General features: G+C 44.4%; 1 protein-coding gene across 4 annotated transcripts in view; it reads right to left on the minus strand.

Moving 5' to 3' along the window:
* The window catches only part of PARG (poly(ADP-ribose) glycohydrolase), a 140,095-nt gene that overhangs the window by 58,333 nt on the left and 64,909 nt on the right, over window positions 1–16,853 (minus strand). For all 4 annotated transcript variants that reach the window (XM_025189658.3, XM_014578622.4, XM_006112396.5 and 1 more), the window contains exon 9: window positions 9,201–9,358. In XM_025189658.3, the coding sequence (XP_025045443.3) occupies window positions 9,201–9,358 (158 nt within the window). The remainder of the gene's footprint in view (window positions 1–9,200; window positions 9,359–16,853) is intronic.

Below are 16,853 nucleotides of genomic sequence, written 5' to 3' on the forward strand. Positions count from 1 at the left end.
TGCAAAGAGGTCCACTCGGGGAGTACCCCAACGTTGGAAGATCTCACGTGGGACACCATCGTGCATTTCCCATTCATGCTTCGCATGGAAGTGTCTGCTCAGGAAATATGCCATCACGTTAGTGGTACCAGGTAAGTAGGATGCCGTAGGTGTTATTCCGTGGCAAATGCACCAGTTCCAAAAGCAGATGGCTTCTGTGCATAGGGAATGGGAGCGAGTGCCGCCTTGGTGATTCATGTAATACATGGCTGTGATGTTGTCTGTGAGTATCCTCACCGTGGTGTTTCGAATGTCGATGAGGAAGGATTTGTATGTGTTGAAAAGGGCGCGTAGCTCTACAAGGTTTATGTGTAGCTGTGCTTCTTGTGGGGACCATTGGCCTTGGACTGAGAGGGAGCCCATGTGAGCCCCCCAGCATAGTTGGGAGGCATCCGTTGTGATTTGGTGGAGTGGCTGCTGCCGATGGAAAGGTATACCTGACGGCAGGTTTCTGTGGCTGGTCCACCATAGGAGTGATTGGAGAACGGCAGGTGGCGGCGTTACCGACCTGTGGAGATCGTATCTGGTGTGGTCGTATACGAGAGTCAGCCAGTACAGAAGGGTGCGCAGATGTAGTCTGGCGTATTTCACCACGTATGTTGTGGCAGCCATATGGCCCATCAATCTGAGGCACGTGAGCGGAACAGTAGGACTGACGGTGATGGTGTAAATGAGGTCTTGGATGGCTTGAAACCTCTGTAAGGGTAGGAACGCTCTGCTGGCAAGTGAGTCCAGGTGGGCCCCAATGAACTCGATGTTCTGAGTGGGGCACAAAATGGACTTTTGCTCGTTGAGGAAGAGTCCGAGCGATTGAAAGACTTGCCCTCGTGAGGTGAACCATCTGGGAAACGTCGTGTGCAGAAGGGCCCTTGAGTAGGCAATCGTCCAGGTAAGGGAAGATGAGTACCCCTTGGCGCCAGAGGAAGACCGTGACCATGGATAGAACCTTTGAAAACACCCTGGGGGCTGACGATAGCCCGAAGGGGAGGACCTTGTATTGGAAGTGGTCCTTTGCCACAGCGAAGCATAAGAACCTCCTGTGAGCTGGAGGGACAGGGACGTGGAAATAGGCATCCTGGAGGTCAAGGGCGGCAAACCAGTCCTGTGGATCTAACGCAGGGATTATGGCAGCTAAAGTCGTCATTTTGAATCGTCGTTTCTTGAGATATTTGTTCAAACGGCAGAGATCTAGGATGGGGAGCCAACCTCCAGACCTCTTCTGGGTGAGGAAATAATGTGAATAAAAGCCCCTGTTCCTGAAATCCTTTGGGACTGGTTCTATGGCACCCAGAGAAAGAAGATCAACTACTAGTCGGAGGAGGGTCTCGTGAGAGGGGTGCCTGAAGAGGACCTGGGAGGTCGACAAATGCTTTTGATGTCGACCACGGAACGTCCAGACTACCGCACTGAGCTGACAAACAGCTGATGTACTCATGTAAATTTAAATGAAGCGGCGATTATTTAAATTGCCGCTTCATTTTCCTATGCCGGGCAGTCTAATCTACATGCCTCTGTCGCCAGAGGCATGTAGTCTAGACGTACCCTAACAGAAGAACCAAGAACAGGACCCAGAACTCAGTTTTTATGCTTCAAGTATTAAACCAAATTCCCATTATCCAATTAAAGTTTTCTCTACTGATCATGCTAAGAATATAAGACTTTTGAATCTGCAATGTATACATTTTATAGCAAATTCACATGTATATGTGTAAGTTATACAGAAAAGTACATATTTAAAATTAAACATTTCCATCCACAGTAAATATTAACAGAATACACAGTTACAATCCTAATAGGAAAAAAATACTTAAACAATATTCAGTTCTTTGCAATGAAATGTTTATGATTAGAAGGTAACTGGAGCCACATTTTATATAAACAATATATATTCCTATTCCCTAACCAGATCACCTCAAATACACTGGATAATTTACTCCACAGAGAATACTCAGTGCTACGAAATTGATGTTGTTTATGGTAAGACACAATTGCATTATTGCTAAATCAGATTTCAGTTCCCTTGTATAAGTGTCTGTACAGTTTGTCCATTTCCTTTCCTATATTTAAAAAATCCATAAAAGATGCATATATCTTAACTAGTGTAAATTTTTTTCCTATTTCCATTCACTAAAATAATTAGCTTAAAGATCTTGCTTGACAAGGCTAGATTTAAATTTAGGATACATATTGGTAGTGTCAGAAGGGCCAGAATAATATTTTGTGGGCCTGGTGCCAAACATATTTGTGGGCCCAATGTAGTCATTATTGGCCCCTTCCAAGTTGTTATTGTGGGCCTAGCATGACAGTTCTATAGTATACCCGGTATCGAGTCTCACAGGCATTTTTCATTTTAATCACACATCTCTATGAGATTGTATGTACTGCTCTATACAGCTTCCTCAGCCTTCAGTTCTCTCACTGAGCTGTACACCTATGTAAGTTTACCAGTGTCCACAATGAGCACAAATGTCACAGTGATCGGGGGAAATCCCCACAGATTTATCTCCTTCCTTATCCATACATTCAACAGCTATGTCTTCGGTCACTGTATGTGGTTCTGGTTTCAGCTCAATAAAGTTTCACAGTCATCAGCTACCTGATTAATTCTGCCAAATCCCTACCCCAGCACCCAGTAAAGTGGGACAATTTTCAGTTTGTGTGATGGGAGGATATTTGGATTCATAACTGTAAGACTGTCCCACATAATGAGGAAAAGTTGAGGTGCTTTTTGTTCTTTTGTTCCACTCCTTGTTTCTGTGGGGAAACCATCAATGCAATATTAACGTCTTTGAAGAAAACTGAAAAACAACAACAAAACCCTAGTAATGGTGGTTGAAAATGGCAACTCCATTCCCAGTTAGAACTAGGCAGATGCCAGCATTTTTTGCTCAATTTTATCCCACTGTATTGCAGAAAAAGTAGATAAGCATTTGATTTTAGAGAAATGAATTGGCAGCAGCCCAAATTAAACTTGAACAATCCTGTTCAAATCTGGAAGGCAGATGTTAGATTCCCTGTCTAAATTTTAGGCAAAGCTGGAAAGGAAAAGCCCATTTCTGCTTACATGGCTGTGGAAATAGAGTAGAACCCTCTTGTGTGCTTGGTATAGTACCTAAAGCTGCCCAGGCCCTCTAGCAGAGCCTTCCTTCCCTTATTTATCATGTTAACCTCTCCTGGTGGGGTACACACATACACTCTTGCTAGACTTCAGACAGAGGTGCACTGTCCACTGAATTCCTTCTTTAGGGACAGCAAACTGAGGTCACTAGCATCCCTAATCCAATCTGGGAAAAGCTTCTGAATGTTCAATCTGGGCCAAAGCTGACTACTCTCCTGCGCACAGCTTCCTCACTCACAGCACCTCCTCCTTCCAGCAGCCCATTCACAGAAAACTGTTGCACACCCGCTCACAGCTTTCCTCTCTCCCTCCTCCCCTTTTCCTGTTAGTGGTCAAGGGAATGCTGGGAAATGTAGTCCCTTCCCTGGTCCAGTGCCAACCCGCTAGGCAGGGAGCTGGCCAAGGAAGTACAGCTGCCAGTAGGGAAGTAAGCAACTAGTCAACTACCCGATAAGCATAAGCTTATTGGACTGTTGAGTAATCACTCGACTAGTCACTTCCTCCCACTTGCTGCCTCTATCAGGGAGAGACAGCGGGGTGGTGGGGGGGAGGGTGGGGAAGAGAACAGGAGCTGGTGCTGGGGGGGCAGGAGAGGGAGACGTGTCATTTCAAAGGCAAAGGTGCAGGACCGGGGACCTAAGTGGCTCTTGTACATTTCAAAGGCAGAGGCACAGTGGAATAGCGAACACCCCCCTTATTGACTAATCAAGTAGTCGATGGAAACTCCATTGACTACTCGATTAGTTGATTAATCAAAATTTAGCATTCTTAGCTCCCACGGTACCTTATGCTCCCCATCATGCCCTGCAGACTCCCACGGTACAGCGCAGTGCTGAGGGAGAGAAATGGGGTCTTTATGAGCTTAGGCCTGGTACTGGGAACAACTGGCCCAATGGTAAATCTGCCACTGTCAATATTTTATATTGTCAACACTACAGAAGTGCATCATAGTTTAGACATCTTTTATATAGCCTCATTTTACCCTCTAACTTGTGTGTCATAATATCTCTAGGTTTACACTGCTATGTGTACTGCTTTCAAATATGAAACTGACCCCAGTGATCTGAGCCATCCCTGTTAATAATTGGGAGCACTTTTAGGCTATGTCTACACTGGCAGGTTCTTGCGCAAGAACACATCCACACTGCCATGTGCTTTTGTGCAAGAGCATCCAAGGCAGGGTGGACGCTCTCTTGCACAAGAAAGCTCGGATGGCCATTTTAGCCATAGGGCTTTCTTGTGCAAGAAACCTCTGCCGCGCATCCATACTGCCCTCTTGCGCAAGAGGGCTTATACTTATTAGAAAAGAGCGTAGCTCTTGCACAAGAAGCCCTCTCTTCCGACGCCGTACTGTAAATCTTCTTGCGCAAGAGCGGGAGGACAGTGTGGACGCTCCATGGGTTCTTGCTCAAGAACGGCCATTCTTGCGCAAGAATCTGCCAGTGTAGACATAGCCTTAATGTGCTTAGTCTCTTGTTAAAGGAAATTAAAGGAGCTACTGTAACAGCATACCATAACTATAAGTCAATAGTTGCTGACAGATAAGAGCTGCATAAGTAAAGTACATGAGCTCTTGATAAGCCACTGAACTCCTCTTACAATTAACTGGAAAAGGGAATTGAGAAAAAAGTGTATTGTACCCCTATAACCTGACAAACTATTATATATGGCCAGTTTTTAAATAAAATCAATAGCTTCCAAGTTTAGGCATTTAAAAAGTAAGTTTGATAACTCATTAAAAAGAACAGACCAACTCAACAGCATCACAATCCATACAAGCCTTCGTGTCAGAGACCATTCTCATTAGCAATCCTCACACAAAATTAGTGACATTAAGAACAAAGGTACAGCCATAAATATTTTATTTCTTTATTTTACGAGGCAGTGAAGATGAATATTATATTCCTCAGAATGTGCTAGGATTGATAAGCCCCTGACACAAATCAGCATTTTTTTCTTTTCACAGAACAGATAGACCATAATACAGAAGTTTAAATTTCTTCAACTTCAGGGGGTAGTTGAGTTAGTCTGTTACAGGAAAAAAAAAAAACACAATAAATGGTCTGGTAGTACTTTATAGACTAACAAAACATGTAGATGGTATCATGAGCTTTTGTGGGCACAGCCCACTTCTTCAGATGACCAGAGTTATGAGTAAGGGGTATGAAAACTCAAAATAAATAGGAGTGGGGAAGGGGGGGGGGGGGAGAGAGAGAGGAAAAAAAGGAAAAAGGAAGGGGTGAGAGAGACAGAGCATCATTAAGTATCTGGAGAATGGGTACTTGAACCTAAGCAGATCAAAGTAAAGCATCTATTTATTTACTTTGATCTGCTTAGGTTCAAGAACCCATTCTCCAGATACTTAATGATGCCCTGTCTCACACACCCCTTCCTTCCTCTCCCTTCCCCTCTTCTATTTATTTTCATTTTTCATATCCCCTACTCATAACTCTGGTCATCTGAAGAAGTGGGCTGTGCCCACAAAAGCTCATGATCCCATCTACATGTTTTGTTGGTCTGGTAGTACTTTATAGACTATTTGTTGTTTTTAACCCCAACAACATGCCTCAACTATGTTCTGGAAGGATGACCTTAGAGTTCAACAATGCAGCTCATTCTCTAAGCACAGCCACCACCTGACCTACCTGCAGAATTCATCAAGAAGGGTGTCGCACAGGAACACATTTAATAACTATTTTGTGATGGAAATAGCATTCTATGAGAGCTGGATCGACATTTCAACCACAATACCTACATTTCATGACTGAATTAGAGAGACAGACAGAAAAGTTAAATGTGCATTTTCTGCATGTCAACTTTGTCCCCCCCCCCCTCCCTTCTATAATATTGCTGACAGTATTGTATTAGGAAGAAGTGCAATTAGAATTCTAAGGCAACATTTTAGCACTCTAAATCTGTCTCTAACAGTTTTAATTTTGGAGACAAAAATATTAATTGCTTTTTATCAGTTATACTTCTAATTTATATATTATGCTATTAATGTCTTTAAAAAGACACATCCTTGCCAGTTTTTAAAGGGATGTGTTTAATCACATTGACAAGTATCGTATTACTTAATGGTTTCTAAGTTTGCAGGGGGAAGAACAATCTAAATCTGCATGGAAATGTTGCAATTTACTACAAAGTTAAGCACTACAAAGTCAAAGATGCACTGATGCTATATATATATGTATATATATATTTTAGGTGTCAACAGCATGAGTTGGGTTAGAAAGGGCAAAGTGTAAAATGGCTTCTGTTATGCTGACATGTAAGTGTTCTCCCTTCCAGGTGACGATAAAAGTCGTCAGCCTGCAGAAAACACTCAGGAAACTTGCATTCATCAGCACATTAACAAGCAGTGTCACAAGTGAGATGGTTTCGGGAAATAAAACAAACGGCATGTTCTCGTACCAAATATGGCATGTTTGATAAACCAGATTGATGGTCTTGTCAAATCACAGTAGGTAAACAGTGACAATTTTTATTTAATACATACATACGAAGTATACCATTCATTTCATTTTATTTCCTGAAATGGCCAAGCCCTGTAGTAGAAAAGAGGAGATATTTTCTGACAGAAAATTTAAAGTGCTTTAAATTAGACTAAAGACCATCTCTGGCTTAATCCTGTATGAAGTACAAATTTTAAATGTGTTTAAAATAAACAGAGATTAAAAGAGACATGGTTGGTTCTGCAATTTGACATAAAAGCCAAATCTGCACAACTACGAAGGTACAGATCATCTTTACTTTGAAACAACATTTTAACAGTATGGAATGGATATTATGGAGGTCAAAGCACCATCACCTTCCATAGACTCTAGTGAAATACTTTGATCTGTTTAGTCTTCTATCAGGCCCTAACTTTACAGGATTGAAAATATCTGTATTTGGCTATGGACTTTTCTGCAATCATCACTGAGCACATGCACATCTTGCTGGAATAATACAATAAATCAATACAAAATATTAGGAACATGACTGCTATATGAAATTAAAGACATTTGACTAAGAAATTACTTATGCATATGTATCTTTTACCTAAACAATATGTAGTATGTATGTTAGGAAAGCAGAAAATAAGTTTAATTATGGAATAATGATTTGTTAAAGAAATAAATCACAAAAATGCAATACTATGCAGTTATTCTGCTTCATGAAAGTAGTATAGTAGATGAATTTCTACAGGCAATAAACTAAGTAATTCTTTCAGTTATACAGAAGATAACATGTAGCAGTTTCCACATAATTTAAGTCTAGATGCCATAGCATATTGCTGTGGGGAAGCAGGGTTGCTACAGCAAAACAACTTCCAATATATTTTTCCCTATTAGGCTCTGCTCACCCTGGGGCTTCCACAGCTCCAATACCAAGGGACTGCTGGGAGGCCATTGTCTGAGGGCTGCTGCGGGTGGGCTGCAATGCTTCTCAGGCACTGATACAGTCATAGCTCCAGGATGCCAGGGCTGCTATGGCTCCTCTCCCCGGGCTGCTGAACTGTTATTCCGGGATTGCCGCAGCTTCCCAGTTCCAGTGCTGCAGGGCTTGGGGCATCAGCCATGACTCCGCTCCCCAGGGCCACCAGGGCTCCATTCCTTGGAGCCGCCAAGGATTCTGCAGCTTTGCTATCCTGGGTTGCCAGAGCTGCAGTGGATCAATTGCTCTGGAGCCACCGGGGCTCCGCTCCTCAGGGCCACAGCTCTGTTGCCCCAGGGCTGCCATCGCCAACCCCATAGACACTCAGCCCTCTGGTCCAGGGGCTCTCTGGTTCAGCAATATCTGTGGTCCGATATTGCCAGATCAGAGCGTCCCAGACAAGAAAGGCTCAACCTGTAGCTGCAATACATTTGACCTTTCTGTAGACATGCTATTCACAGCACTGCCTGGAGTAAGAGTGAGACACAGCAAGTAATCCCATGTGGACTGGAGGGTTGCTAGTGCAATGGAGGAACAGCCCAACAACGTGTGGAGGATTGCATCCCCATGATTTTGCTATGTAACAAAATTGGTAGGGAAGGTGAGTGGTACCCATTCAGACAGTCTGATGTCAATTACACCAACACCAGTGGACAAAATTTGCTAAGGTTTACAAAAACCATAACAAAACATGTTCTTTGTAAAAACCAAAGGGACACTGATAACTCCTGAGAACAGACTGTTACATTTTTCAAGGACACTGTATGTTCTCTTCTTGTCTCCAACATACCACCACACCAGTAGCCTTGCAGGCAACATTCTACCCTATCTAAACAAAGGAACTGATTTGTTTTAGTGTGTTCTGAGTAGGTGATTTGAGAAAGTTTGATTTAACAAGTGGTAATAAAACAAGCATTAACAAATTTATAATGGTCAATGGAAAAAGAGTTTACCGAAAGTAAAAAAGGAGGAACAGGCAGACATCAGAGGCAAACAACATGGCATAGATCAGTATAATATTTAACAAAACATGTGAATTAAAAATCAGTGTAATTGTTTCAGTGCATGTTTGAGCCCATTGAGATGAGAATTCCACTGGGTTTAGTTAAAGGTGCAATTTTAACTGATTTAGCGAAACTAGTGCACAAAAGACTGGGTGGACACACCCAGTTAAAGCCAGACATATTTCAATTTCATTTACTTCCATGAAAAACAGGTTGAAGCTAAAAAGTAGTAAGGCACTTATTAAAAATAAGAAATGATACCGTGCTCTTACACAGCACTTTTCTTAAATTAATAAATGTTCATAAATGGAAAGAAGAGTGTCCACACAGGGGGTTGCACTCATTTAATTAAACCAATACAAGTTTGTGAACAGACATGGGTAGGTCAACCTTGGTATCAAGCATTAACTTTTTATCCATAAGAGGCCCATATTTCTCACTGATACTGTGATTAACTAATTTCCGGTTTTTTTCTTTATAATTTTAGAGACAAGAAACCAACTGCTGAATTAGTGTTAATTGCCTTTTAATGATGCGAATGAAATAACAGGATACCCCCCTAAGTGACTACAATATTTTCCTTGAGGGTCATCTGCTCCATTTATTCAAGAATGTCATACCTGTTGAAGTTAATGTCTGGATAACTAGAATACTCAGACTTCATCTTGGCATTGCGTCGTGGAAAAGTGCAGAAAAAAGCATTGGCTAGAAAACTAGCAATCTGCTCCTGTGACATTGTGATGGAGTGATTCATCTTTTGTTTCAGTAAAGGTATTGGCTATGAGCAGGGAACAAACAGAGAGAGAGAGAGAGAGAGAGAGAGAGAAAATAATTAGTTTAGCCATTCAAAAAAAAAAAAAAAAAAAAAAACCCACACCACACCACCCACTACACAACCCACCAGGATTACAAAATTACATTTGCTAAATTAGAGCAAGAGTAATTTAGGGCCATTGGTTGGTCCTTAAATCAGCAGCACCATTAAAGTCAAGGGCTGTTCAGCTAAGATGATTGGGAACAAGCTTGTTTGACAAATAGCAGATTTGTAATCAACAACAATACGGCCAACAAAACACAACTTATCAGAAAAAAAACCCAGGCTCAATAGGTAAAAATAGATGGATTGTACAGGTTGGACCTCCCTGGTCCAGCACCCTTGGGACCTTGACCGGTGCCAGATGAGGGATTTTGCTGGACCGGGGAGGTCATTTTTGGACCCATGCCACTGGGGACCCCAGCCCAGCCACTGGGGGTCCAGGTAGCTGCGCACACCGCCCGCCAGGGCTCCCTGAGCAGTACTGTGTGCTGGTCAGCAACACTCTGGTTCTCCCAACCGTGCTGGGCAGCCACACTCCAGGTCTCCCAACCATGCCAGGTAGCCCCACTGCCACACATTGGGTGGCCCCGCCGTCAGCTCCCTGCAGACTGTCTACTACTCTGCTGGCTCCACGGGGATCCTTGTTACTTGCCCTCCACTGGGCCTCTAGTCCTGCAACATCCATGCCATACCATGAATGTTTGCTGGATCAGAGCATCCTGGTTAAGAGAGTGTCTACCTGTGGTAATAACCGGGCAATCTTAAAGTCAAGTAAGATGTAATATTTGTTCTTTATTCCAGCAGCTGGATTCTAAAGTTATCCCTGGGATGCAAAGGTTCACTGGTGGTTCACTATTCTGTCTCAGCTATTCTTGTCAGGCCTGCCTTATTTTCTGTATCTCACACACTGGTGTCATGATTGTATCAAGGTTGTCATGTAAAATCTGTGTACCACCTGGCAACATAATGACACAATGCAATGTTTTGGGGACATGTAAGAGGCATATACAAAGGATTATAAATACGTTCCAGAATTAAGTTATTAAAATGTGTTTGGTAAGGAATTCTTAAAACGCAACTGTTCCAAAGGAATATGATTCTGCTTGATTGAATGTGTCCACAATGAAAAGTAGGCAAGATGTGACCAGAGACAAAGAAAAGCACATTTATGTGCAAGATAAAGCAAGGAGAGCAAGTGGAGAGAGCTGACTATTTAACAATCCCAATGGGAGATGAAGATTACACTCCAGAAACCCTTCCTAACTTCTAAAACAAGGTCAATGAACTTTGAAAAGATATAAGGGGAGAGAAAACGCTATTTTGGCATCCTTCACCTGAAGGGCAAAGGGACTGAACACTCTGAAATCTCTAAAGCATCCTGGCCAGAGATTCTGGTCACTCATGGTGGAATACAGACTTGAGAAACACTTCTCTCAAAAAGAGAGTTTCAGTTTGTTGAATCGGGTTTAGTCTTAGAAGTCTATTTTTACTTTTGTTTGCTTGTAAACTTTCTTCCTTATACTTGGCACCATCTACTTCCATGCCCTTTTGTTAAATAAACTGCTTTACTTTTATTATAAAACCATTCAGACTCTTTAAAGGAACAACAAATTTAACATGTCTGAATGTCCACTGAGGAGACTGAACATTGCAGGGAGATGTCTTTGGAGAAGATGGGAAGTGTGTGGGGAAGTTTGTAAGCTGCAAAGATTCGGCCTGACAGAGTTCTGAAGAGTTTACTGGCAAGACTGACAATCTGGTGTGTCAGGCAGTTGTCACACTTCCTAGCAATAGCAAAACTCTCACCTGCTGAGGCTGAGAGGATTAATACTAACTCTTGATTCCGGGAACCTCAGGATATTGTCACAATGCTGTTGCCTGGTTTAAAGAAAATGTATGATTATAGTAATCACTCATTTACAGCTGTAAAATGAAGACAAATGTCAATTACTACAGAAGATGTAATTACTCAAAGATTTATTTTGACTTCATCTAATTTTGTGTTTTGGACATCTAGAAGACTGAATTAAAGAACTCTCAAGAACAAGCAACATGCACCATTATTATTATACATTTATTTTATGACTGGCTTATCAATTTGAAATGTTACTTCTTTCTCCCTGTCCTATAAAATATGTGCAGTACATAAACTAGAAATGTTGTCCCTTTATGATATGCCCAAGGAAGAGGATGTTGGATAAAAAGGAAGAGTTGGGAAGGAACTTAATTTTCTATTTTCTCTCCTGTGAGGAATGTAGTGGACTGGAGTGGTCACCCACTGACCCAGAGTGGGAGGTGCCCTCCCAGAGCCTTGGTGGGCCGCACCTGGCCAGTAACCAGGGAGCAGGGCCAGAAAGATAAAAGGCCTGCCAGAAAGGCCAGTGAACGAACCCCTGGCCACTGAAGGAGTAGCTGAGAGAAGCTTCCCCTGCACACTCACTGGAGGAGCAGGACCCAGGAGAAGCTGGCTTACAACTCCCAGACTGCCTGGATGGTCTGACATGGGCCTACGACACTGGGCAGGCTTAGAAGCTAGAGAGCAGGGCATGCCCGTCCCCCAGGCAGAGTCCCTTCAGAAAAATTGAAAATCCAACAGTTTACAAGTACTTACTTGTAAAAGGAGTGCTTGCTACAGCTAAGGCTGGTGCATGCTGCTCCAAGCACTGTCACCGCCAGTAAGAAGGAACTGAAGTGGGAGGGAAGGGGCATATAGGGTATAGCAGTACCCTATATAGTGCAGGATGCATGTGCCTCTCCAGGGGGTACTGGGAAACCCCACCCTCTATGGGTACTGCTGAGAGAAAAACTTCTGGCACCAGCGCATGTGGCAGGCACACACACCTAATGTTGAATGAACATGAGCAAGCACTCAAATAACTAAAATATCTTTACAAAGAATATTTTTGTTTCCCTGTCTATAAGGTCTAATCAGACCGCAGTAGGATTTGGGATGGTCTAAACATAAAACACTACAGCAGCATAGCTGCATCACTGTAGACACTACCTACTCTGACAAGAAGGATTCTTCCATCAAGTGTAAGTAATTCACCTCCCTGAGAGGCAATAGGGAGACTGACAGAAGAATTCTCTTGTTGTAGTGCTGTCTACATATGGACGTAGATCAGTTTAACACCACTAAAGAGTGTGGATTTGTCACAGCCCAGCCTATGTAGTTAAACTTACCTAATTTTCTAGCACAGTCCATGTCTTTTGAGTCTGCTCCCTATTCTGACAAGTCACTTGCTCATCAGAAATGGACATGAAATGACTGTGGAGATTGAAGACAGTCCCCCCTCCTTACCTGAACACCAAATATGGCCTTTAAAATCACGGGAGTAATGTTAACAGATGAACTAAGTATATTCTGTAAGTTTTCTCCTCCACAAAACGTTCTACAGTGGGAGAGAGCCTGATGGATGTCAACTACCCAGGGAAAAAACTTAAAAGGGGCTATAACAAAAGGAGACTCTCCTTTGTGGCACTTCCACGTGAGAGTTCTGCCAACAGATTAGCAGGGGGTCATACACTACAAAGAATCTTTAGGAACAAACATCTGGTATGTCTAAACAGAAGACACAGGGAGCGTCAATAATTTGAGCAGACATTCCCAACACAGATTTAATCTATCTAGTTTGGGTTTTGGAGCAACAAAAACATGGCAACAAACGCTTCAGCAAGAGTCTTATGAGCTCAAGACCCTTGGTAATTACTAGCCCTGAAAGTCTGCACTGAAGCTAGCTAGATTCAAGTTAGCTCATGTATGTCTACTTGAGCTGGCATCAGACTCTGTGGCTGCATACAAACAGATGCTTAATGGAAGCATCTCTGAAAACATATCTTCTTTCCCCTCCTCCCTGCAAGCAACACACTTACAGTTAGAATAGGCATGGACAATAACCTGGCTGCTGCCACTATATTTACCTTCACGGTCTCAAGTACAGGAGAAAGCAGCTCCTATTGGCCACAGAAGGTGGTTCCCAGCCAACAGGAGTAGTAGGACCACGTGCCAGGACTGGAGCAAAGGCTGCCCGCGGTGCTATTTTTAGTACCACAGTCCTGGTCCACACAGGCTGCCCTGGCTCCAGCTGGAGTAAAGCAGTAGCCTCGCAAGGCCCGTTCCGGTGAGGCTGCCCCAGCTTGAATGCGCCTCGTGTGGCTGCCGCTTGATTCCACTTGGAGCTGGGACCACCTGCGGGGACCCAGACCATGGTACAAAAATAGCACCATGGGCAGCCTCTGCTGCAGTGCCAACACCTAAAGAGCCTGATCACTGCCCACCCCGCAGCAACCTAGCCGGGCTCTGCGCAGCTCCTGCCGGCGCTCCAAAGCAGCCCAGAGGAGGAGGCAGTGCCACTGGACCAGGACACCGTGCAACAGAGGTGGTCCTATAGGGAGCGGGGGGAAGGAAGGTGGAAGAGAGAAGAGGAAAGGGCCGTGTGCCATCGGATGCTGGCCAGGTACCTTATGAGCCCTACTGGAGGCGAAGGGGGAGGAGACTGCTGCACTGTGGGAGGAGCAATGGCATGGTGTGGTGCTTCTTCCCGCAACCCGGTGTCCCCATCAAGTAGTGAAATGTCCAATAGGGCTTTCTGGGACATTTCACTACTTGATGGAGCACCAAGACAGAGTATTTAAATTCGGGACATTCCTGGAAAAATCGGGACAAATCGTCAGCATATCTGTGCAGGACAGCCACTTTACAAGTAGGGCTGTAGGAATCCAGAAGGCTTGAATGTGTAAAAGGAGAGAACCTGAATAAGCATATTGGAGCCACTGCTGAAAGTGACAGACAGAAGAGATTTACATAATTTCCTCCCTCTCTCTAAATTCTTCAGCAATAAGGAGCAGCAATAAGTGGGAGATGGTTATTTTTGCTTGTTTTGGAGGTACATCTCCTCTTGATAAGTAAACTTGCTGCAAAACAAGCATCCAGTTTCCACAGTACAGTTAGAAGTTTGTGCCAAGCTCAAAGGTAGACTATAGTATTTATATAAAAAACTAAGTTTTTAGTGGTCCCTGATAGTTATTTTATTGTCATTAAATTCTATACCATTCAGTGACCTTTCAACTAGAGTCACATCCATTTTTGCTTTGCATTTCTTCCTGCCCTATTTTCCTTTTTTCCCCTCCCTCTTTATACCTTTCCTCTTACCTTCAATGCACATTTCCCTCCTTGTATTAATTTTCAGTTCTCATTCTGCGTAACCTTCACTCTCAATCTCTTGCCCTTTCAGTCCATGACAGTGATCAGAAATTAAGTAGTTAATGCTGACATCTAAAGCAGCATGCTGAAGTGTTAAAGTCAATCACTTAATTAGATGAATGGGAGTGAGGGAGTTAACATTTCTCCAAGCTATTGTTTCAAGTTCTGTGCAAAATGATCCACATTTCCAATGTCTATTTTCTAACCAAGAGAAGCCAACTTTCCTCTTCCCCAGTGAAGGTTTGAATTGTGCAGGATGTGAACATGCCAGGGATGGGTGGGGGTCTGTCTCTGTCTCTCACACACACACACACACACACACACACACACACACACACTTCTGATTTAGCGTAAATATTCAGCATTAACTAGGAAATCCTGCTACAGCAGTATGTCTTGAAAAGATTTTGTTAAAAGAGGAGAAACTGCATATTGGCAAAATACAATGTGTTAGAATAAAAACTATTGAGACAACACCAGAGAAAGCAAACCCTGAGATGTATGAGCAGTCTCACTATTTTATTAGCAGATCTCATTATTTTTTAATGTCAGGACCGGGAAAATTAGTTGAAACTATAGTAAAGAATAAAATTGTCAGACACATAGATGAACATAATTTGTTGGGGAAAGTCAACATAGTTTCTGGAAAGGGAAATCATACCTTACTAATCTACTAGAGTTCTTTGACAGGGTCAACAAGCATGTGGACAAGGAGGATCTACTGAATACCATATACATAGATTTCCAGAAAGCTTTTGACAAGGTCCCTCACCAAAGGCTCTTACATAAATTAAATTGTCCTGGGAGAAGAGGGAAGATCCTTTCATGGACTGAGAACTGGTTAAAAGACAGGAAACAAGGGTAGGAATAAATGGTAAGTTTTCAGAATGGAGAGAGGTAACTAGCAGGGTCCCCCCAAGGGTCTGTCCTGGGACCAATCCTATTCAACTTATCTAGTAAACAGTGAGGTGGCAAAATTTGCAGATGATACTAAACTGCTCAAGATAGATAAGACCAAAGCAGACAGTAAAGAGCTTCAAAAGGATCTCACTAAACTAAGTGATTGGGCAACAAAATGGCAAATGAAATTTAATGTTGATAAATGTAAAGTAATGCACATTGGAAAAAATAATCCGAACTATACATACAATATGATGGGGACTGTGATGGGCCGCCAATGGCCCACACTCCGAGTGGCCCGAGCCGCCAGGGAACGAGCGGGGCCGCGGGCACGACCCCCGCCCCGTGCGGTGGGGCCGGAACCTGCCGCCACGCCTGTGCTGGCCGGCAGCCTCCAGCCCCTCCCCTCGGAAGGCTCAGGGAGGGATCAGGGCAGAGAGCGACAGCCGGGACGTGGCTAGGGAAGCTTCCACATCACTGGAAGGGCGGGGCCCCCAGACCGCATCCAGTCCAGCTGGCCAGTTCAAAAAGGCGCGCCGGATGAGGAGGGGGGCAACCTCCTCGCAGGGAGCTAGGAGAGCTCCAGGCCCAGGATGGACCGGGTGTGTGACCGAGGCCGGCAGGCGGCCTGTCCCCGTCCCAGGGGTTCCCAAGACGGCCCCCGCAGCTGGCAGTTGACCAGTCCTGGGTCGGGCAACGACCGGACCCAACCTCCCCGGCCCCGGAAAGAGAGGCCGGGACGAGATAGAATCCGCAAGAGTGGACAGACCCGCAGGACGTCGCCGGAGCAACCCCAGACCTGGACTCCCGAATCCTGGTAGGCACCAGGGAACGTCACGGGTACTCGAGGGACCATGGGAAGGGAGGAAGGAGCCCGGAGCGGGGCTCTTTTGGCGACCCTGGGCGGACGGGTTATGGAAGGAATTACCCCCGTCTGCCGCGCAGGGGTGAGAGTAAGCCCCTGTGCTTAGGGCCCCAGGCTGGGAACCGGAGAGAGGGTGGGACCGGGTCCACCTCCCCATTCCCCAGGGAGGATCCAATCGCGGTCAGCAGCAGAGCACACACGAATCAGCGAAGGGTGACGGCAGTCCAGGGTACCAGTCCAAGGAGGGACCAGACTAGGGGTGCAGGCCCCCTCCCACTCCAAGACGGGATACAGTCACAGGGTCCGCTGAACCCCCTCTTCGCCCTCCGGCTTTGCCAGGAGGGAGTGATCGCACCCAACTGACGGGGCTTGTGACTGGGGACCCGAGCCGGGACCCAGTTAGAGGACGAAGGGATTTGCCAAGCCCCCCTTCCCTTCCGGGAGGGGGTGATCGCACCCCGACTCAACCACAGGGACTAATTTAGCTA

This window comes from Pelodiscus sinensis, chromosome 8 (assembly GCF_052426305.1).
Source record: "Pelodiscus sinensis isolate ZL-2025 chromosome 8, ASM5242630v1, whole genome shotgun sequence".
Lineage (NCBI taxonomy): Eukaryota > Metazoa > Chordata > Testudines > Trionychidae > Pelodiscus > Pelodiscus sinensis.